The sequence below is a fragment of the Lucilia cuprina genome, chromosome 2 (assembly GCF_022045245.1).
Source record: "Lucilia cuprina isolate Lc7/37 chromosome 2, ASM2204524v1, whole genome shotgun sequence".
NCBI classification, from domain to species: Eukaryota; Metazoa; Arthropoda; class Insecta; order Diptera; family Calliphoridae; genus Lucilia; species Lucilia cuprina.
In genome coordinates this window covers 12,148,377-12,171,363 of record NC_060950.1, presented here as the reverse complement: position 1 = coordinate 12,171,363, position 22,987 = coordinate 12,148,377, and the positions used below count along the sequence as shown (strand labels likewise).

Genomic DNA, 22,987 nt, shown 5'->3' with positions numbered 1-22,987 from the left:
GACTATAGACTAGACTATAAACTAGACTATAAACTAGACTATAGACTAGACTATAGACTAGACTATAGACTAGACTATAGACTAGACTATAGACTAGACTATAAACTATACTATTGACTAGAATATAGACTAGACTATGGACAGTACTATAGACCAGACTATTGAATAGACTATAGACTAGACTATAGTCTATACACTAGACTAGACTATAGAAGAAGCTATAGACTAGACTATAGATTAGATTAAAGCCTGGACTATAGACTAGACTATAGATTAGGTTAAAAACTTGACTATAGACTAAACCATAGACTAGACTATAGACTTGACTAGACTATAGGCTAGACTATAGATAAGTCTACAGACTAGACTATAGTCTAGTCTATGGAGAGCAATGGAAATTCATGGAAATGTTTTAAAATATAAACTTCATTTAAAAATCGGTTGATCTCTTAACAAATAAGTTTAAAATGAGTCATTTATTTCATACAGATATCAGTCTAGCACCGGACATAGTTATTAAATGACAATTTAAGTTATCATTTAAAATATGCCAGAAAAAAAGCAACTGAATCATTAGAAACAAATGTTAAATAAAACAATAAAGTTAAAGCAATATAAAATAAATAAATCTTGTAAAACACTGCAAGAAATAATAATATTTTATTAAAGTTTTATAAAATGATTTTTTTTGATTGGCTGAAATACATTGATTTTAAATCAATTAAACATTCAGGGCGTTTGTTATTCATGTTTGTAAAACTTTCCGAACAGATTCCGTTCAAACATTGACAATACATATTTTTAAATGAAAAACCAATAACAACACTAACACAAACAGGAATTTGTATTTTGATATAAATTTGTAATATTATCAAGTATCTTCAGTTAACATTAAGCTGATTTTTGTTGTTTAATTGTTGCTTTAGTTGTTGTAGTTCGAATTTAAAAGCTTAAACATTAACGGTCATGCCCTTGAGATTTTTATCTCTTGTTAATTTTTTTTCATCTCTTAAAGATTTTTGTTGTTTTTGTTTAAATTGATCATGTACCAAAAAAACAAAAAAAAGATACATACTGTGTTATAGAATGGAATACTACGGACTTATATACATAAATACGTACATACAGGTTGTATTAAAAATTATGGTTGGGAGTGAATGAATGTGTGTTTTTGAATTTGTTGTTGTGGCTTTTTTGTTTTAATTTTCGTTAACAGAAAATTATGTTTAAAATTTTATTTTTTTGTGTTTTTATACAATTTAAAACTGACATTTTAACAAAAACCCACCTTGTATTCTGTAACAGAAAAAAGTAACAAAAACTGTTTTCAATCTTTATAGATTTGAAGAGCCTGGCTCTGACAGTGCTTATGTCATTTTGTTATTGCTGCTGCTGATGTTGTTATTGTACATTTCGTATTCCTTGATCCAAAAGTTTAGTGTTTTATTTAATTCTATATACATACATACAATTGTGTCTTTCAAAACTAAATGTATGATCGTATGTCAGTGTTTTGCCTGCTCGCCTGGCTGGTATGTGTGTGTCTGTCATTCTGTCAAAATGACATAAGGTGTTGTTGTTTGGAATGATTGTTATTTTATTTTTTCCCCATTTTCATTCTTTCATTTATTTTTTTGTTGTTGTATTGTAGGATTTTTATTTGATTTTCTTGGCCGGAAATTTCATGCCATCAAATTATAACCCGAAAATGTAGGAAAAAAAGTTTTAATTTAAAAGTCTGATTAGTTTTCTGTCTGGTTTGGGTCATATAATAAAAAACATATTTGTACATAGATTGTTGGAGCCTGAAAAAATGTTTTAATATTTTTTGTTGAAATTCCTTAAGAAAAGAAGTCAGAAAACAGAACATTACGATGGAATATATTCTACAACATGACCTTGAAGACTTAAAAGTTTCGCTCCTCCTATTATCCATTCAAGTTTAGATGGCTAATAGGAGGAACGAAACGAACAATCTTAGTTTATACAAAATAAAAATATTGACTTGATATAAATTAGACTTTACTTGTATTGGCTGTGGAACAGTCTATTGTGTTACCAGTCTACAAAGTTGATTGAAAACTATAGACTTGACTATAAATCGGTCTATAAAACTAACTGAACTAGAACTGCACAAGAGCGGAACTGAAGTAGAACTGAACTAGAACTGAACTAGAACAGAACTGAACTAGAACTGAACTAGAACTGAACTAGAACTGAACTAGAACTGAACTAGAACTGAACTAGAACTGAACTAGAACTGAACTAGAACTGAACTAGAACTGAACTAGAACTGAACTAGAACTGAACTAGAACTGAACTAGAACTGAACTAGAACTGAACTAGAACTGAACTAGAACTGAACTAGAACTGAACTAGAACTGAACTAGAACTGAACTAGAACTGAACTAGACTGAACTAGAACTGAACTAAAATTGGACTAGAACTGAGCTAGAACTGAACTAAAACTGGACTAGAACTGAACTAGAAGTAAAATAGAACTGAAATAGAACTGAAATAGAACTGGACTAGAACTGAACTAGAACTGAACTTGAACTGAACTAGAGCTAAACTAGTCAACTGATGAGGAGTTTCTTAAACACTTCGTGATCGAACAATATACTAATTAATCTTTTATTTTGCTCTTCCCCTAATTACAGATGGCGAATACATGTTTGCCGATCCCGAGAGCAAGCTCTCCAAATATGGTCCAAAAAGTTGGCGTTCCTCACACACTCATGTAACTATAAGCAAACACATTACCATTTATCGCATTTTAATACAACATTTATTTTTCCGTACAGGGTCTAGATGCCAATGGGCGACCGCTCTTAGAATTACATTTTCGGGTGCAATTCTACATCGAGAGCCCGTTTATGTTAAAAGATGAAACCACCCGTCACAATTATTATCTACAATTAAAATACAATGCCCTACAGCGAGACATACCCCGTGAATATGCCGAACAATCAATGATTTTATTAGCTGGTCTAGCGTTGCAAGCTGATCTTGGCGATGCACCCTGTATTGGTAGTAATAATAGTAACAGTAGTGGTGGCAGTGGCATTGTGAGTGGTGGGGGTGCGAGTGAGGCGAAAACATCGGGGGATTTGAGTGATAGCGGCAAAGGGTTGGATGTTGCCGGTGGAGAGCAGAAAGTTGGTAAAACTGTATCCGCAACAACATCATCTTCATCGTCATCAGCAGCAGCAACTACCACATTACCAAAGATTAGTAAACGTGCTAACCTGGTAAATGAAAGAGTGTTACGTTTATCTAGCTATATGGCTTCGACGCGGGAGAATGTTATGGGTATGGATGGTTTGAAGCGTGTACTAGGAGCAGCTAAAACACCGTTGTCACCTTCATCATCTTCTTCCTCAATAAGTCGTGGACCCAGTAATGCTTCTACTAATGCTTCTGTTTCCACTAATGCCAGCTCTTGTAATGAATATTTTCGTTTGGAAGATTATCTTCCAGAACATCTAAGAACCGCCTGGGCTGCTAGTGCCTTAAGGGCTTGTCATCGTGAAAATCGTGGTCTTTCACAAGCCGATGCTGAGTTACATTATATACAACAAGCCTGTCTAGTGCATGAATGCATTAATGCCCATACATTTCGTATGCGCATGAGTAAAAGTGAATTGGGACCGGGAAATTCATGGTTTGTAGTTTATGCTAAGGGTATAAAAATATTCGGCGCTGGTACTGGACCTGATGGACAACAACAGCAAATAACTTTCCTATGGCCCAATATAACCAAACTATCGTTTGAGCGCAAAAAGTTTGAAATCAGATCAGGAGAAAGTAAAATCACCCTCTACGCCACCTCGGATGAGAAAAATAAAATGCTTTTGACACTATGCAAAGAAACTCATCAATTTAGTATGAAAATAGCGGCCCGACTAAAGGAGGTCATTAAGCGTGAGGAGGAGGAAAGTAATTGTTTGCATGCTTGCTATGTTTATTCGCGTAGTCTGCATCTGCCAACATATAAAAGTAAAAACGATCAAAGAATATCGGTTATATCCAGCACTAGTTCGAATACTACCTCGGGTATAGTCAGTGATCGCGTGCACTCGGAAGATGAGCTAGAAATAATGATTAATACACCACCGGCCCCCATAGCTGCTCCTTCCACCGAGAGTTTAGCGTTGGCTCATTTATTAGATCGCCCTAGTGTAAGTAGACAAACCTCTTCAGTGGGCCAGGTGTCTCTAAAAGATTTGGAAGAACAATTGGCCGCTTTAACGGTAAGACAACAACAGCAAAGTCAACGTAATTCTCCCACGGAGTTGAGTAATACATCCTCAACGGGTAATTCCACCTCAACTAGCGGTTCTTCTATACCCAACTCCTCAAAAGGTCAGCGTAATAACACGGACTCCTCAACGGATTCACCTTCGTCACAACATAACATTGGTTCTCAATGTTCATCGACCTGCAGTACGGTGGTAGTGGCTTCATCTACAAATGATAACAACACCTCTCTGGCTACTTTGGCAGTAAGATCTAATTTAAACACTTCCGATTCCTCGCACCAAAGGAAAAATTCCACTTCCTCCAGCTTGGAATTGGGTTTTAGTCACACGGCTCAAAATTCCACTCTTAGCGAACCAGATTCATCTTGTATAGATCATGATTTTATAACATCCACACGTGACGAAACTGAAAGTGTTTCGGGTGTTTATACTTTGGTACATGCTGTAGCTCCCACGGAGACTTCTGGCGTCTATACAATGCACAGCAGCGAAATGACGGGACAATCATCAGAAATAGCCGAGTCGGAGAAAAGTTCTCATTATGGCATATTCCAACCCTCACAGAGTAAAATCAGTGAGGAGCATTTACGTTTGGAACACAATAAACTGCAAGATTCAGTAGATGGTGGCAACTATCATCATGGCAAACGTATGAAAAATATAGATTTCCGCTTGAGATCAGATTCAAATATAAGTACTACCGATTCTTTTCGTGGTGATGGTAGTGATCCGGCTGATGTGAAGCATACTTTGTTATCAGCAGAAGAACTAACCGATTTGATAGTGGGCCGCGGTTCTTATCCTAATCGTAAGACAGTATCGAGTACATTGGACTCGGATTGTGATTACGTGACATTACCCTTGTCTATGACTGGAGAATCTTATATACAAGGACATCAAGATACCGCACCCACTGAGGATCATGTGGAGGATTTAATAAGTGATTTACTGCCCACAGATCCGCCGGCACCACCCAAACGAGTAGACAGCAATATGCCCAATTTAACTAATATTAGAACACGTTCACCACCACCCTATAACGCCCGACACCATAAAACTGGCCTTTGTGGTCCACCCATACGCTCCACTATTTCTAACAATAGTCCCCCAGCTGTGAACAATACACCACTAAATTTGCCTGTTATTAAATCTACAATCCCTAATCATGTGCCATTATCGTTAACAGATACAAAACCGTTAGCAAAACCGTTGCTTATAGCGAAACCTCCCACGCCACCCATACAGCCACCGGTCATCAAACGCCGAGATCCACCACCTTATCCGGCCGCTTCTAAACCCAGACCAACTTCTCTAATATCCGTGGCTTCTTCCACGTCATCACTTAATCAGCCGGGCTCAAATGTTTTCACAAATGTAGGCGGTTCTATGACTTCCTTAAAGTCTGAGGAGATAATAGCACGGTTTATAACCTCCAGGCCACAAATTAATATACAAAAGGCTCAAACCTTTTTAGTAAATGAAAATACCAAACCCAGCTATGCAACGCCCACAAACAGTTCATTGGCGGGTTCCTCAACGGGTTCGATATGTAGCCATCATATACCCAGCCATTTATCACAACATTCGGTGCCTAATTCCAATTATGTATCGGGGTCACAGGCATCTCTGAATCTGCATCATCCGGTAAACTCCACGCCCACAACTCCCACGCAACCGACTAACATGTCTCATACAACAATGAGTGGTCATCATCATGTAACCACAGGCGGTGTTTTATCAAATCATTTGGGCATACCCATGGTATCCTATAGTCTACATGGCGCTCACAAGAGTATGTCTTCTTTGCATCAACAACAGCAACCACCTCCGCCACCGCCTCCTTTTCCCGCGGAGCTTAAACAGACAGCCCCTAGAACGTGTGTCTTATTGCCGGTCATAAAACCCAGGCAATACTTACCGCCTCCACCACCCAGTCTACCAAGACAACCGCCACCACCACCACCCAATCAACTGGCGGGTATCTATTCCAGCCCTTTGGCACGCAAACAACTGGAACTCTATCAACAACAACTGTACAGTGATGTGGACTATGTTATATATCCTCTACAGGATCCAGCCGTCAGTCAACAGGAATATCTAGATGCCAAACAGGGTTCTATACTCGCAGCAATGGCTCAGACACCACCACCTCCCCATGCGCATCACCATCATCATCCCTATTTAGCGGCATATCATCATGCAGCCGCTTCTCAAGCCTGGGAAGCTTGTAAAGGTCATGCTATCTATCGTAGCACTCCCTATTTACCACTTGCGCTCTCCACGCATTCACGTTATGCCTCTACGCAAAATCTCTCCGATTCCTATGTCCAACTGCCGAGTGCCTATTCACCCATGTATAGCCCCTCAATGGCCAGTATTTGTTCTTCGTATGAACCACCACCGCCACCGCCTCTGCATCCGGCACATTTGCATGCAGCCGCAGCTGCTGCAGCGGTTAATCCAACACCAGCACCTCTATTTGCACGATCACGTTCAGACGATAATATTCTGAATACGCTCGACTCGTTGCCGAAGGTGAAACGTCTACCACCGCCTCCACCACCGCCCTATGTGGATAGACGACTAAAGAAACCACCAATGCCGGCACCAACGGAAAGACCGCCTCCTAGTAAGTGAACTATATAAAACAAATTTTCAATTTAAAGATCTGAGACTAAATATTGGCTTTTGGACGCTCAGGAAACGATTATTCAATGAAGGAGTACTTTTAAGTTTTGAACTCTGATTTAGATCTGTTCAAATAAAAGACAACTGAACTAAAACTAAACTAGAACTATACTAGAAAATAAATGAACTAGAATTGAACCTAGAACTCAACCAGAACTGATATAGAAATGAACTGTACAAGATCTGTATTAGAACTAAATGTATTTTTAACTGACGTTTGATCTTTAAATTGAAAACTGCCCTTTAAAAAACATCAGTTTTTCTTAAAATTCCTCCTTTATATTCACAGTACCTTCTAAGCCCATACCTAGCATGAGCAGTGCCTCCATAAGCATTCCAAATGAATCAATTGTCACAACAACACGAAGTCATTTGCCACCACGAAAACCTATTACCTTAAGTGTACCGCGCAATGGTGCCATTCATATGACTAAAACTTCAAGTGGAGCACAATGGGCTGGAGAACGTCCTAAAACAGACATGTTGCTAGGGCGTCCCACACAAAATACCAATATACTGGCCCAACTACAAGCTTCAGCGGCGGCCGCTAAACAAAATCAATTAAATTCCAATAACACAAATGGTTCATCGATATCCAGCAGCAACAACACACCCACACCCAATGAATTTGATATTGCTCTATTAAGAGAGAAAAGTAAGCATTTAGATTTACCTTTAATATCGGCACTCTGTAATGATCGTTCCCTAATCAAGCAAACAAAAGTTCTGGTAAATCAAAGTAGACCTAGACCGGGACTATGTAATACAACCCTAAGTGGTACTAGCTCCTCCAACAGTCCCACATTCTCCAACAATTCAACAGCATCAGCAGCAAACTCGAATACTTTAAATAAATTACCTTTATCGAGTTTAAGCCTTAGCCACAATAATGGCAACAACCCAACAACCATGAGCTCAACATCTTCGTCTAATTTGACTACTACAACAGCAACAACAGCTGCCACATCTGCTACATCCTCTAGCAAACTATTAGCTTCAACCGTAGCCGCCAAAACACGTAAAACATCTATAAGCCATCGTCATCCCAATGATAAATTGCCTCCTTTACCCATGCAATTGGCCGAGGCCAACAATTATGTTATGGATCCAGCAATATTAAAACATCATAAGAGCTACAATTCTCATACATAACAAGAAAACACTTGAAAAAAGAAGAAAAAAAAAACGGTGGCAGTACGAACAGCAATTTTCGTCCTTTAAATAAACATGTGAAAATATTACCATAAATATTGAAAGGTATTCGTTTTCGTTAATAGTAAATATAAAGAAAAAATATCGTCATCTCTGAACCTCTGAAATCCTCTTACACTCTACAACCAATGGATATACAAATATTTCCAGGCACTAAACTAAAATCAGTATTACAAAAGTAAGTTTTTACGTGAAAAGATAAAAATCTAAAAAAAATTTTAAAATGATTTATTTTGAGTAAAAAAAATGTTTAAAAAGAAATTGTAAATTTTATATAAATTCTCATCACTTAAAGAAAATATTTGTGGTGGAAATTATCAAGATGTTTTTACTAACTTTAAACCAGAATTATTAAAAAAACAAAGAAAATATTATCTAATTTAAAAAATAAAAGTGAAAAACGAGAGCAAGTCAGTTGATAAGTAGAGGTTTTTGTGACGATTCTTTAGGTGAGCTAAACGATATAGTTTTGTTTTCAATTTAAGGTGACGGAAATTGTCAAGGGTGTTACGAGGAGATGAATATTTGTTTAGAACTGATAACAGCAGAGGTAGAGAGAGAGACAAATGCTGTTGTTAAAACGGGTTGTTCTTCCCTGGGGAAAAAAACTTCTCATGATACAGCTGTTGATACTAATGTGAAATCTAACATACATGTATGAGCTTACTATGTGTGAAAAGTAACAAAGAATAAAGGCTTTCTGTTCTTAACAGTTCTAGAACAATAACTGAAGGCCGAAATATCGAGAGAGAGCCAAATTAGTTCATTTACTAGTTTTCTTTTTTCTCTTATTAGTTTGCCTTTACTGAAAGAGCGTATTTAATGTGTTGCTCATGAAACATATTTTCATTTATTATTTTTAATACCACTATTTAGTTTGTTACTTTTGCTATGCAAAATCTAGTTTTTTAACATTTGCTGTGCAAAATTTTTGAAATATTTTTTTTTTTTTTTTTTTTTTTAACTTTGAAGTGTGTTGGCGGAGTTATTAAACTCACAAACTGCCAGGTTATCCCACAAAAATAAAAAAGTTATATCATTGAATCATCATAATCAAAAAAATTCCAGAGTTTTAATGGTCTCCACCAGTTTATATTCGAGTTTAAATGGTCTCCACCAGGTTATATCGTGAGTATTCTATGGTCTCCACCAATAAAAAACATAACCTCACTCTGAGGTAAAACGAAAGCACACGTTTAATGAAGACAACGCATAACTAAGAACAGTTATACGAAGTAGTGCATTAAATCAGTGCGGGGTGAGAAGTAATTCTGTCGAAAGCCCAGCAACAAGCACAAGCCTGACCGTCCTTAAAAAATAAAAACGATGACGCGAGAGTTGTTCCCCAACTCAGACCTGAATTACAACTGTTTGAAATATTTTAAAAATTTTATTTCTTAACAAACGATGCCTTCACATTAATGGCAAAACGGCGTTCACATTACAAAACACACAAAAAAGTGAGTAAAGTTTTCTCATAAAGATAATCTATATACTTTGTTTAAACCTAGTTTAATCCAAGTTTTGTGTGTATTTTTCAATAATGTTACTGATACTGATCAGTACCCAGCAGTTCGACAAAGTTACTAATGTTACTAATAGTTAACCACCTGGATGATCGTAATTCATATGTTTTGGGTCATTCGTCACGAATGTACCCTTTGTAATCGAGAATGAAGACAGTCGTCAATTTAGTGTCCTCTTTGTAAGCGGGAGCGGAGACAGTCGTCTCTTTACTGTCCTCAAGTAACCTAGAGATTATAATCTTAAAAGTTTTTTTGTTGTACTTCCGAAAGTTGTTATTTTACCCATCTTTTCGAGAAATGATTATTATTTTCTACTAATATGCCACCATCTGGTTGACTCAAATTTATAACTTTTGGGTCAATCGTCACATTATTGTCATTTTGCAAAAGTAATATTTACAAAGACCAGCTGTTCATTGTTTATGTTTTTGACAGAAAAGTTGGTAATACTAAAAAAGTTAATCATAAATTCATAACAGAAAAAATCAATCATAGATTAAAATCCGCCTAAATTTGTTACGAGTTTAGACTAACATCAAGTTAAGCTTAGTTTAACTGAGTTTATTACTCAGTTAAACTTAAAACTTAAAAAAATTATCAACATCAAAATCTACAAAGATTAAAATAAGCTAAAAAAGTGTTTTTAGTCAATGTGAACGTCTGTTCTATAATATCCCAACGAAATTTTGCAGATATTTTTTTAATTTTCTAAAAAAATGTTAAAACACAAGCAAAAACAAAATCTAAATATTTTAGATATTTTATAACAACTAGCCTAGACATTCCCAGCCTTAAAAGTACAAGAAAAATTAAAAACTTTTAAAGAGATTTAAAAAAATAAAATTTTATTTTTAAGAATTTTTTTTATAGTTTTGTAAATATATTTCATTTAACCTTAAGAAAAGAACAAGTTAAAGTATTCACAAACATTATTAACTGACTTCTCTCTGTAACACAAAATAAAAACTACCGTTTTTTAAATCCTTGTGACAGATATTTTGTTTGCAATACTAAATAAAACTTATGTAAAAATACTAATAATTAGTAATAAGTAAAAGATTTACTTATTTTTTGTTTAACAAAAAGAAAGAAAAAATAAATGAAACTCTAACCTCAAATAAAAGCCGAATAATTAAAAAATAAAACTTAACAGCAACCACAATACTACAATACAGAACTAACAAAATCTAGTCACTTTTAGGAAGAAATATTAAAGAAAACTCATGCATTCATATTAAAAAAAATAAAAATTAACATACACACACAGCAATAATACTCAAGTATAAAATACGGATTATTTCAAATAATTTAAAACTTAACATTAAACTAAATAATTTGATTAGAATTTAACACAAAACATACTCCCTCCCCATTTTTCCCCCTTTAAAAACAAAAGCAAACTTGTGTTATACATAAGTTTTAGCTTTTTATTAAAAATTTGTCTTCAGCTTAAAAAAAACTTTATTAATTTTTAAAGAAATTTTTTTTTGTAAATTTCTCATTGATTTTTTTTTTTAATTATTTTATTAACTCATTTTTTTACTTAAAACATCTTAATAATTCCGCCCAAAACAACTGTGATTGAATTTTTATATATTATATATATATATTTTTTAATATTTTTTTTATTTAATTATAAATTATTTTAATTTTAAGTTTTTTTTTATATATCTAAACTACAGCAAACGAACTTACTTTAACGAAAAGAAAATACTCGATTTTAGTTTTTAAAAAACAATTGTAACAATTGTGAATTTTACAGTAAACAAATGAAATTATTTAGGTCGGGTTTTATGGTTCTCTCTATAAGAGAAGTAATTGTAATTGAATTTTGAATTGTTTTTTTTTTTTTAAATTTCTGGGTCAATTATGGAAAGTAACGTAACTTTAGCTGTGTTGCCAACAGTCAATGCAACTGGCATATAACTTGGTATTTGGCAACTCACTTTCGTTAGTTGCCAAAATGTTATCGTTATTGTGTCATCTGTGTTTATTTTGACAAACTATCTATCAAAAAAATGTAAACAAACAAACAAAAAAATTGTATAAAATCTTAAATTAAAGTTTAATTTGTGAAAAAATAAGAAAAATTATGATATAAATTCGGATATGAAACCTAATAATATTGTTAAAGAAGTTATGAATTTGAAAAGTTTAAACAAATTGCATAAAACTATTAAAAATTGCACGTACTCAAGAAAAGGTCCAAGAAGCCTTTAAATCAACATTATTTAACAATAAATTTAGTTTTTACTAAAAAAACACATTTCGGTTGCCAGACTTCATTTGTAATTGGATGTTGGTAACTGACAACTCAAAAGAGATTCCGTTGCTGTCCATAATCGACCCATTCTTTTAAGTTTTGAAAATTTCCTCCATAAGGAAAGAGTTTTTGAAAATTCCCTCCATAAGAAAGAAGTTTATTAATATTTCCTCCATAGGGAAGGAGTTTTTGAAAATTTCTTCTCTAAGGAAGGAGTTTTTTTAAATATCATCCTTAAGGGAGGAATATTAGAAAATATCTAAATGCCTAAGCAAGGAAATTTTGAAAATTTCTTCCCTAAGGGAGGAATGTTTGAAAATTTCAATAAAAACTTCTAAAATGTTCAAATACAATTTCTTCTCAGAGGAATAACAATAAAACTAGACCAGTGTTAAAGAGAAAAGTTTAAATTAAAAAAAGTTGAGATTTCCAAAAGAAAAAGTTTGAAATTTTTTAAAATTTAAAATATTTTTCAAAAAAAATTGTTAACTTTGGCAGCAAATAAATAAATTTTATAAAATTTTCCTAATTTCAACTGAAAATGTTTAAGAAATTTTAAAAATACATAAAATTTCTAATTAGAATCTCAAATTTTTAAACAAAATCTCTTAAATTTTCTAAAATTTTATTAAACACTGTAAAATAAACTCTTTTAAGTTTAGAAGATATTTATTTTCTTTAAGAAAAATTTATATTGAAAACGAATATGTCTTTTCAACAAGAATATTTATATTATTTTTACACAAAAGAAATTATTATTTAAAACAATAACAACAACAAAAAATGAAATTGCAAACAACTTGCCCCACCGTAAACTAAAATACATTAAATGTATAGAGAATATTAAGAATTATTAAAAAAAAATATTAAAAACAAATAATTAAAAAAAACGCAACAATTAGAACTTAAATTTTTTTATTAATTAAAACAAAAACATTAGCAACATTTAACTAATAAAACTATAATATATATTTAAATATATATTTTTTCAAAAACACATAAATTTGCATAGATTTTATTTAAGAAAATCTATGGCTAAATTTCTAAATGTGTCTTAAATATTAATAATGAAAAAAAAACAAACAAAAACACAAAATATTTCAAAAATAATTAAATTGCCATATTTTTTCATTTTTTTAAAAAAACACACTTTAAAATGTTGCATTTATATATTTTACAAAAATTTATTCCAGCCTAAAATAAAACTAAATAAATTTAAAAATTATAAAAAAAAATTGTATACGATAAGTTTATTAATTTACAAAAATTAAAAAAAAATAATAATGCATAAATACCCCTAAAAACATGTTATTGTTCTATAAAAAAATTTAAAAAAAAATAAATATTAAAAAAACAACATTCCCATTGAATATTTTATGTTTAATTTGCAAAAGCAATAAAAAAATTTTCAATTAAAAAATACTAAAATATTTGTTAGTTCTTAAGTCACAAATCTATTTTTTCTTAAAAAATTTAAAATTTTGTTTATTAACTTTTAAACTTTGCAATTTTTTTTCTATCAATTTAAATTTATTTTTCTTTTTGTAATGGCAAAGGTCCTTTTTTAATACACAATTTTTCGTTTCTTAAATTAATTAATTTTTTAAAAAAACTAAAATCCGCTTTTAAATTTGTAATTTTTTTTCTTAATTTCTGTTTAAATTCAAAAATTTTTTATGTATTTTTTCAAATACAATACTGTTTTTAGTTATAAGAATTTTTATATAAAAATTTTAAATAAAATGTAAAATACAAATAAAAGACAAGATGTTTTATTCGACAAGATTATGACTCATTTATCATTAAGTCATTATTCAACGTTGATGAGTATTGCAAATGCTTTTCACTTTAGCTTTTCACATTACCCGTTAAAACTATAACCGTTTAAACCCGATTTATGTTTTCCAGTAAGTCGCTAAAAACGTCAACTTAAATTTATGGTTAGAAAATATCAAATTTAAATATAGATAGATAGATAGATAGATAGATAGATAGATAGATAGATAGATAGATAGATAGATAGATAGATAGATAGATAGATAGATAGATAGATAGATAGATAGATAGATAGATAGATAGTTAGATAGATAGATAGATAGATAGATAGATAGATAGATAGATAGATAGATAGATAGATAGATAGATAGATAGATAGACTAGATAATGGATTTAACTACAGACTAGACTATATCCTAAACTATAAACTAAACTATAAACTATATTTTAAATTAGATAATAAAATGAACTACATATATATTAGAATATAAAATAGATTGCAGATTTGGCTATACAATATATTAAAGACTAGACGTTCATGGACTAGATTTTACTAGATAATAAACTAGACTAGGGATTGGGCTATAGACTAAAACATGGACTATATCACAGAGTATACACTAGTCTACATAGTTGGCTATAGACTAACCTATACTCTTGATTATGGACTAAACCATGGACTAGTCTATACTAGATTAAAGTATAGACTATCGACGGGACTACTTTATAGTCTACCTACCTACCTACCTACCTACCTACCTACCTACCTACATACCTACATACCTAATATAATATGAACTACAATATAGACTACATAATGGAGTAAAGTCTGTTCTATATAATAGACTATACACTAAACTATAGGCTAGAATATATACTTGGCTATAAACTAGATAATAAACTAGACTATTAACAAGAATATAGACCAGACTATATACAAAACCATGGACTAATAAGTAGATTATAATATACTATCGATTGGACTATAGACTACACTATACACTAGACCATAAAATAGACTAGACTCCATAATTCAAAATATACTAAACTATACAGACTATAAACTATACTACATAATAGACTATAGACTAGACTATAAACTACAATATAAGCTAGATTATAGACTAGAATGGGCTATAGACTAACGTATATACTGGACCATAGACTAGACTATAGACTTTATAATAGATAATAGACTTGACTATACTAGATTAAGCACATGGCCATCGACCGGACTATAGCCTGTTGACTACTTAACTAAAGTTTTAAAAGTTAGAAAAACTACTGAAAATGTAATGGAAAAATTCTTTATCCAATAGTACCGAAAAAAGTATTAAAGCATTTAATTTGTCTTGCGAGTACCAGCGTGTCGGAAAGTAATGTTAATAACATTTTAAAGTTAATAAATGTAAAGCCTAAAGGTATGTTGTGTTATTTCTGCAAAATGGAGATATTTACGTTTGAACTGCAGAAATTTTTACCAAAATTTTAATATTAATATTAAACTTCGATATTTAATACATTTTAACAAAGTTATTAGGACGGAATAAACTTTTTTAATAAAACAATTGAAAACGTTAAATTAGGTTCATTTAAAAGCTTTATTTTTTTTTATATAAAAAAAAACATTGATTAAAAATATGATTTATTTACAAATTTTAATGCTTATAAGCTATCACATTTTTTGTTTTATACAGTAAATAATATGGAATTTAAAGTTAAATGATGTTAACAAATTAAATTATATATTAAAACAAAAACTATTATAAAAATAAAAGTCAAGTGTTTAAAACTAAATTTTAAATACATAATAAGGCAATAAAATATTAAATTTTAGAAGAACAAAAAAAATATATATAATAATAAACTAGTGATAATGAGTGTAGTGAAAATATATACACAAATAAATTAGTATAAAAAAACTAAAATTTGGCACAATAAATGAATAGAAAAAGAGACTAAAATTACAAGTTTTTGTTAAAACCTAATACGTAGAAATGTTTAAAAAATAAAACAAACTTAATTAGTTAACATATCTTCATCATCGTTGGGTGTACGTTTCCAACGTTTAGTTAGAGTCAGAGCAATGCCGGTAATAAAGAAAACACCTCCTAAACAAATTAAGGCAATGGCAAAGTAACGACCATAATCTTCCAAGTGAATAGCCAACTAAAAAGAATAATTAATTGTTAAAATAAAATTGTATAAATTAAAAATTTATTAAAAATAAACTTACTCTGGCTTTTTTAGCCAATTCAGGACTTAAGTAAGCCGCCTGATCAAACCAAAACAAAGGCATTAAAAACTCATTAATGCCACGGAAGATACTAAAATTATAAAGAAAATAATGAATAATTGCAGATATTAAGAGTTTTTTTTTGTTTAAAACTTACTCATAATCTTTATCGGCTATCATGTTCATATTTATCTGTAAGCGGCCATTGATTTCCACAGGCAATCCAGTTATAGGTTCTACTGCCAATATAAACTTATGTTTCTTAGGATCGGGTTTCAAACCAGACACTGCATTTAGATATGACTCATCGGCCAAATAGAAATGTGGAAATGAGGCATAAATCGGAGCATTATCACGACATTTTTTACATTCAACTACACCAGTTTTGGGACATTCTTCCAGACGTGGATCACAGAAACACTGTTGATTGGGAAAATTTTCACCAGAATCTAAAGTTTCATCGGTTCCCACCCATTGAATGGCTTTTAAACCATGCTTTTCGATTGTACCATTCGGCTGCAAGTTCATGAAACGACAGGCATCAGTGGCAAATATGGTTATTTCACCCTCTGGATCTAAATGAGGTGGAAAGAGATCGCCAGTGGTGCCATTTACCACACCACAAGGTGGATCATAAAATCCAGTCTCATTTTTATTATTCCAATGTGTTAGTTGACCCAATTTCGTTATATCCTTTACGCCTGTATAGATTGTAAATAAACCATCATATTCTAGGGAATTATTACGATCTACCAGCCAACCAAATTTGCTGTAGGGTATATCTATTTTGGTGGTATTGAATAGTCTTAAAAAGTCTACCAAATCATCTTGATAACCATCAAATATCCAATCACCTACACGTTTTGTGGCATAAAGTTTACCGCCCTCGTGATTTAACATGAAGTTAATAATTTTCTTTAAAAATCTATTTGAATGGCGCATTTCATCGGCAACTGTCTGTAAAAATGTTATAAAATACAAAGTTTAATTTAAATTTTATATAAACTATAGTTACATTTCAACTTACCGCTGTTATAGCATGACCCGAAGTCAACATATCATCTAAAGTACCATTCGACATTTGAGGTTGGAAAAACCAAGATTTTCTTTCATAATACGAAACCGTATCATTGTTATAGAAGGTTATATTCTCTTTCAAATGTTTCTCTAGGAAAACATAAGGACCCATTTCTACGAAATGTGGCTTAACCTTAGGATTGCGCACCTCATGGGGATTTGTCCAATTGAACATGTAAAATGTTAAGTAAATAGGTATAGGTGCCTCCACCCAACTGTCGTAAGCATCACTGCCTTCTTTCAAAACTAAACCCTGTTTTAAAATAAAAAATAAAAAAAATAATTAAAATATCTGTGAAAATAAATAAACGCACGATTGAATACTTACACTTTGTACTAATGATTCCGCCCAATTTCCCCATAAAACTAATAGGATTACACCCAAAGTGGCAAACAAAGTACCCAAGCCATAAACCCAAGCTTTACGCTGGTTAACGCTGCAACAATTGCAGCACATTTTTTATATAAATTAAGTAAACCAAAAAAAAAAACCTTTAAAATTTCTCAAAGGAATCACGATCTACAGCAGAAATCGTTTGTCCTTGTAAACAGTTTCCTTGGTATATTTTAGAGTTAAAAAGTAGTTTGCTGCTTAAATTAATGTTTTAATAGTTGTCAGTTCTTTAGGCAAGCATCTGCAAGAATAATAAAAGAAACAATTTATTTAAAAATATTATAAAAGATCAAAAGATTACTGCGTATATATTAAATTCATTTTCTATGTCTGCAATCTTAAATCTAATAGTTTATATGTCTGGCTGTCCAAAAAAAAACTGATCTTCAATGAAATTAGAATATGTACAATACAATTTGCTAGTGTGCAAGTGCTGATAAAAAAAACTACATTTTCTTTGAAATGTATTTATTTATATGTGCAACCACATGTTATCAACATGTTTATTAATTATGCTCCTAGTAATAATAAAATTATAAATTTAAAAAAAATATACTTGAACTTTTGCAACTAAAAATTAAGTATTTTAAAACTCTCTGAGTCATACAAATTTAAAACGAACAGTAGGTATTGTACTCTGTTTTGCGACTACATAATTGATATTTGTAGTTAATGACATTTTATACCTTCATATGTATATTTGTAATACATTACACTTTCATGTGTATGGACTCGACTTTGTATTGATCTATAGACTCTACTACATACTGGTCTATACAATCGATCATTGACTGAAATATGTAGTCGACTATAGACTTGACAATATACTGGTCAATAGAGTGGATTATGCTACCGACTGTAGACTGGTCTATAAATTCGACTATTAACTGTTGTATAGACTTGATTATTTTCTGGTCTATAGACACCTAATCGATTATAGAATAGACAATAGACTCGACTAAAGTCTGTCTTCAGACAAGTCTAGTTCTAGTCTATCTAGTCTAATCTAGTCTAATCTAGTCTAGTCTATAGTCTAGTCTATAGTCTGGTCTATAGTCTAGTCTATAGTCTAGTCTATAGTCTAGTCTATAGTCTAGTCTATAGTCTAGTCTATAGTCTAGTCTATAGTCTAGTCTATAGTCTAGTCTACAGTCTATTCTATAGCCTAGTCTATAGTCTAGTCTATAGTCTAGTCTATAGTCTAGTCTATAGTCTAGTCTATAATCCAGTCTATAGTCTAGTCTATAGTCTAGTCTATAGTCTAGGCTATACTCTAGTCTATAGTCTAGTCTATAGTCTATGGTTTAGTCTATAGTCTACAGAGTATATAGTCTATAGTAGTATATAGTCTATAGTCTAGTCTATAGTCTAGTCTATAGTCTAGTCTATAGTCTAGTCTATATTCTAGTCTATAGTCTAGTTAATAGTGCAGTTTATAGTGTAGTCTATAGTGTAGTCTATACTCTAGTCTATAGTCTAGTCTGAAGTCTAGTCTATAGTTTAGTCTATAGTCTAGTTTATAGTTGAGTCTATATTCTAGTCTATGGTCTACTCTATATTGTAGTCTATACTCTTGTCTATAGTATAGACTATAATCTAGTCAATAGTCTAGTCTATAGAAACCTCGGGGAAATGTCTTTATTTGGTTACTATATAGCAACTTGCATTAATATTTTCTATCTTATGCATTGATCACTATTAATTATTTATTAATAAATATACTGTATAGTTTAATTAGTACCTAGATACTCTAGATTGTTTTACTCATTTATCTTAAAAAAGGGAATTGAAAATTAATGCATGTTGTTTTTGCATTAGGTTTAACGTCAATTGCAAAAACAAACAACTATTTTGTTCACATTTTGTAATTATTAGTTTTATTAATGCGATCTAAAAACTCAACAGTATTGTATGTAGGTTGACAAAAAAAACTATTAATTTTATACAAAAACAATTAAAGATTAGATAACATCCTCCCCTACAGTTTTAGTGTCAAAATATAGGACGAATTGAAATTTAAAAAAAAAAAATCCAAATTATAATCTTAATATTTATAGCTAAACATGATAAGATTTCTTAAATTAATCAAAATTATAATAATAAAAATTGTATTATAAAATAAAAATTTACATATCTGGAATGTGTGTTAATTAAGAAAGGGGATAACAATATTTGATAATTTATTGTTATTTCAAGTGGCCGTGTTCCTGTTTTTAGATTTAAATATAAGTTAACATTATTCTTAGACGTTATTTTAAATAATATCGATATCTTATAAAGCGATTATAGATGTGAACAAAAGGAAATTGAAAAAAAAACAATAAAATATATTAAATATTTTTATAATACGGAAATGAAAGGCTTATAAAATAATTTAATAAGAAACAATGAGAAATGCGTTTTATGAAAAGGTTCTTGAATAAATTTAGTAACAAGTGATTTTTGTTCGAAATAGTTGATTATAGATTATAAACAATCGGGAAATTTTTTAATACCATTTGTAATACATCGATTTATTGATCGTAGACCCACTAAAGTGTCTGGATCCTAATTACAGTTTAAGATGATCTAAATATGTTCGTACGTCCATTCAACCACTAAGTGAGCTTCTTTGACGACTCACTACCGCTCTATTGTATATCTTACACGCAGATTGAAGTTCGTGTTCAAGTAATCGAGCTATTTATTATCAAACCATTGCTGCCCCATTACTTATTTTCCTAGATGTAATACATAACTTCCGTTTATAACCACTTAGATGAGATGGCCTCTGAGTTGGCAACAGTGATGTTATTCAGTAGACCGAAATACAAATCCATTAAAAGAGCTGAAGACTTTGCTCTTACTCACTTACACATCTGTAATGAACAAAGTTTTCCCCTGAACATACCTCGACAAGGAAGAAAAATTTAATTGTAAGACTTGTATGAGACAACTTTCATCTATCACCCTTCAACCCTGCACTCTTTATCTCATTTATCCGTCATACTCATAAGAGAACAACATACGATAGACTCACTTTAGCTATACGGGCTGTCAGGAACCGTATACCCGTTTATTCATCCTGTATCATAGAAATTTAACACCAATCTGTTTAAAAGAAAATACTTCTTTGTTATAAGGCAACAGTCTCGAACTTATGCCGAAATATAGATTTCACCATGCATCTTCCCGCTAATTTGGCTTTAAACTGCGTGGATTTCAAAGGAACTTTTACCAACTGACCAGCCAGGACATAGTCCTGCGGGCAACTGGCTCCCATAGTACCCTTTTATGTAACTTTTACATAATCCTGCAGGCAACTAGCCCCCTTAGTACCAGATTATGTGATTCTCTGATTTAAACCTCATATTAAATCATTCCAAAGAAATATCGAGAATACATTTGACATCGTCAGTTTATAGTCCCGGCAGATTAAAGGTATAGGTAGCTAATTTCTTCCCCGGGATATAGCAGTCACACTAAGATGGGGCCTTTCATCAAGGTAACATACTCCCAGGGAATGGAATTAGCTAGACTTTTAAATTTTAGTATAGAAGATAGGGTTGTTCGATACGCCTAGCTCTCCTATAAGCAATTATCATAAATACGTGCACGATGTACAAGCAGTTCTATAGAATAGACGAAGAAGGGCCAAATATATAGAAAGACAATAAACTACAGTTTTTATACTAGACCTAAGACTAATTCAGAAATACTACTAGTCTAGTTAAAAGTACTTAGACTGGCCAATGGACAGTATATTAGATTATTGTCTAGTCTTTAGAAAAGCCCATATGCTACTCCAAAGAATAGAAAAGCGATCGAAAAAAGTAAAACTAAAAAGTATTCTCTTTGTTAAACGTAGCCTGGTCATAATATCTTCAAGGATTCTTTATAATAACCTCTTCCAAAATTTAGTAAAAATTTAACCGAAGTCGATTAAATTGTACAAAAAGGGTCATTGGCGTACTATTGTACTTTGAAAGATCGAATTGTACTAAAAAAAAGTACAATTGTACCAATTTTTCCAACCCTGCTATCAATAGAAAAAAATTACCAAAAACTAAGGTTGATAATTGAATCTAGGCCGCTATTGCCAAGTTATTCTTAATAGTAAAATGGTCTTACCACTTAAGCTATAGCACACAGGATCGTTATAGTCCAGAGAAATTATTCACTTTTCAAATAAATTGTCGTATTTAAAAAGTTTAGTTTGAAACAGTAGCAATAAGGGTGAATATCTTCTATAAATTTTACAAATTTGGGAAAATTTTCACTTTGAACAATTAAAATATATACGTACATTAAGCATTTAGATATATTCATTTAATTTCTTGATCAATAAACACAATCCAATTAAAAATGATTCAAGAAATATTTTGCTTTCAATACAATTACCCAGAAATTATGCACAAATTTAAAAGAAAACATTTCTTTTTAATTAAATACACACTTTTTTATATGCAAATTGAAAACAATAGACACTTAAACATAAATCTATTTACCTATTAAATTTATTAGTTAATAAATTGAAAATGCTGAGGAAAAACTTGAACTACAACCGTTTAAGTAGCAAAACTAAATTCAACTAAAAATATATAATAGCAGACCAGGGTTCATATATTTAAATACGTTAAACGCTTGCAAATAATGTGAATGAACGACAAAATACAATGATAACAGACAACAACGATAAACTGCGGAGGTCTTAATCAAAATCGATTTCTAATCGCTACTAATCTTATAATATCGACAACAAATTGCTAACGTTTATAAAATTAAAAATAAAAACCTTTTTTGCAATTGTTAAGAAGTGTTTGAGAAATTGCAATTTAGTTATTAAACTAGCGGCTATGAAATTATAAAAAAGTTTGTAATTTTTAAGAACATACGTATATTCTTAGTTTGCAACCAGATTTTGATAAAATTTTATTCAAGCAAAAAGATCTACAACCGAAAATTACGGTAGCGATATGCTAAACAATCCATTTTTTATCATTTTATAAACCGGTAATTATTTTATATACTGCAAATAATTTATGATTCTAATATTGTATTTCCTTTTAATAATACAATTTACGATTAGATTAAGATTAAAAACTATTGGGTACAAGAAACCCTCCAGCAAACAATTGCATAAACATTTAATAAACTTTAAACAAAAGTAATATAGATTAAGAAAAAGTATTGTTTAAAAAAATTAATTTATTTTTTAAGGAAAATATGTTGTTTTTAAAGAATTTTGATAAAGACAACAAAATATTTATTACAATGCATTTTATAATAAATTCTTATCAGCGAGAAACACAACAACATTGCAATGAATTTTTTCAAGTTATTTACAAATCAAGTAAATACATAAATATAAACATGTTTACAAAACAATCCTACAGTTTTGAAATCATAATTATGTAAATAAATACAAATACATGTAAAATTTGCTTAAACAAAATCATTTAAACCGAACTATAGTCTAGTCTATAGTCTAGTCTATAGTCTAGTCTATAGTCTAGTCTATAGTCTAGTCTATAGTCTAGTCTATAGTCTAGTCTATAGTCTAGTCTATAGTCT

At 31.2% G+C, this 22,987-nt stretch overlaps 2 protein-coding genes across 6 annotated transcripts in view; one reads left to right on the top strand and one right to left on the bottom strand.

Annotated features, from left to right (window-relative positions):
- Positions 1-9,281, top strand: part of LOC111688502 (protein expanded) — a 21,529-nt gene extending 12,248 nt beyond the window's left edge. Inside the window, exons 3-6 of one of the 2 annotated variants that reach the window (XM_046947719.1) lie at positions 2,661-2,740; positions 2,805-6,891; positions 7,240-7,605; positions 7,665-7,838. In XM_046947719.1, coding sequence (XP_046803675.1) covers positions 2,661-2,740; positions 2,805-6,891; positions 7,240-7,605; positions 7,665-7,693 — 4,562 coding nt within the window. In that variant the 3' untranslated portion in view covers positions 7,694-7,838. Of the gene's footprint in view, positions 1-2,660; positions 2,741-2,804; positions 6,892-7,239 lie in introns of both variants that reach the window. The other variant, XM_023451023.2, reaches the window with a different exon arrangement.
- A 6,238-nt stretch (positions 9,282-15,519) lies between these two features.
- The window catches only part of LOC111675759 (protein croquemort), a 10,148-nt gene continuing 2,680 nt past the window's right edge, over positions 15,520-22,987 (bottom strand). For 3 of the 4 annotated variants that reach the window (XM_023436588.2, XM_023436589.2, XM_023436587.2), the window contains 5 exons: positions 17,369-17,675; positions 16,991-17,293; positions 16,121-16,920; positions 15,964-16,054; positions 15,520-15,896 (listed from right to left, as the gene is read on the bottom strand). In XM_023436588.2, coding sequence (XP_023292356.2) covers positions 15,747-15,896; positions 15,964-16,054; positions 16,121-16,920; positions 16,991-17,293; positions 17,369-17,497 — 1,473 coding nt within the window. In that variant the 5' untranslated portion in view covers positions 17,498-17,675 and the 3' untranslated portion in view covers positions 15,520-15,746. Of the gene's footprint in view, positions 15,897-15,963; positions 16,055-16,120; positions 16,921-16,990; positions 17,294-17,368; positions 17,676-21,921; positions 21,939-22,987 lie in introns of those variants that run through there. The other variant, XM_023436590.2, reaches the window with a different exon arrangement.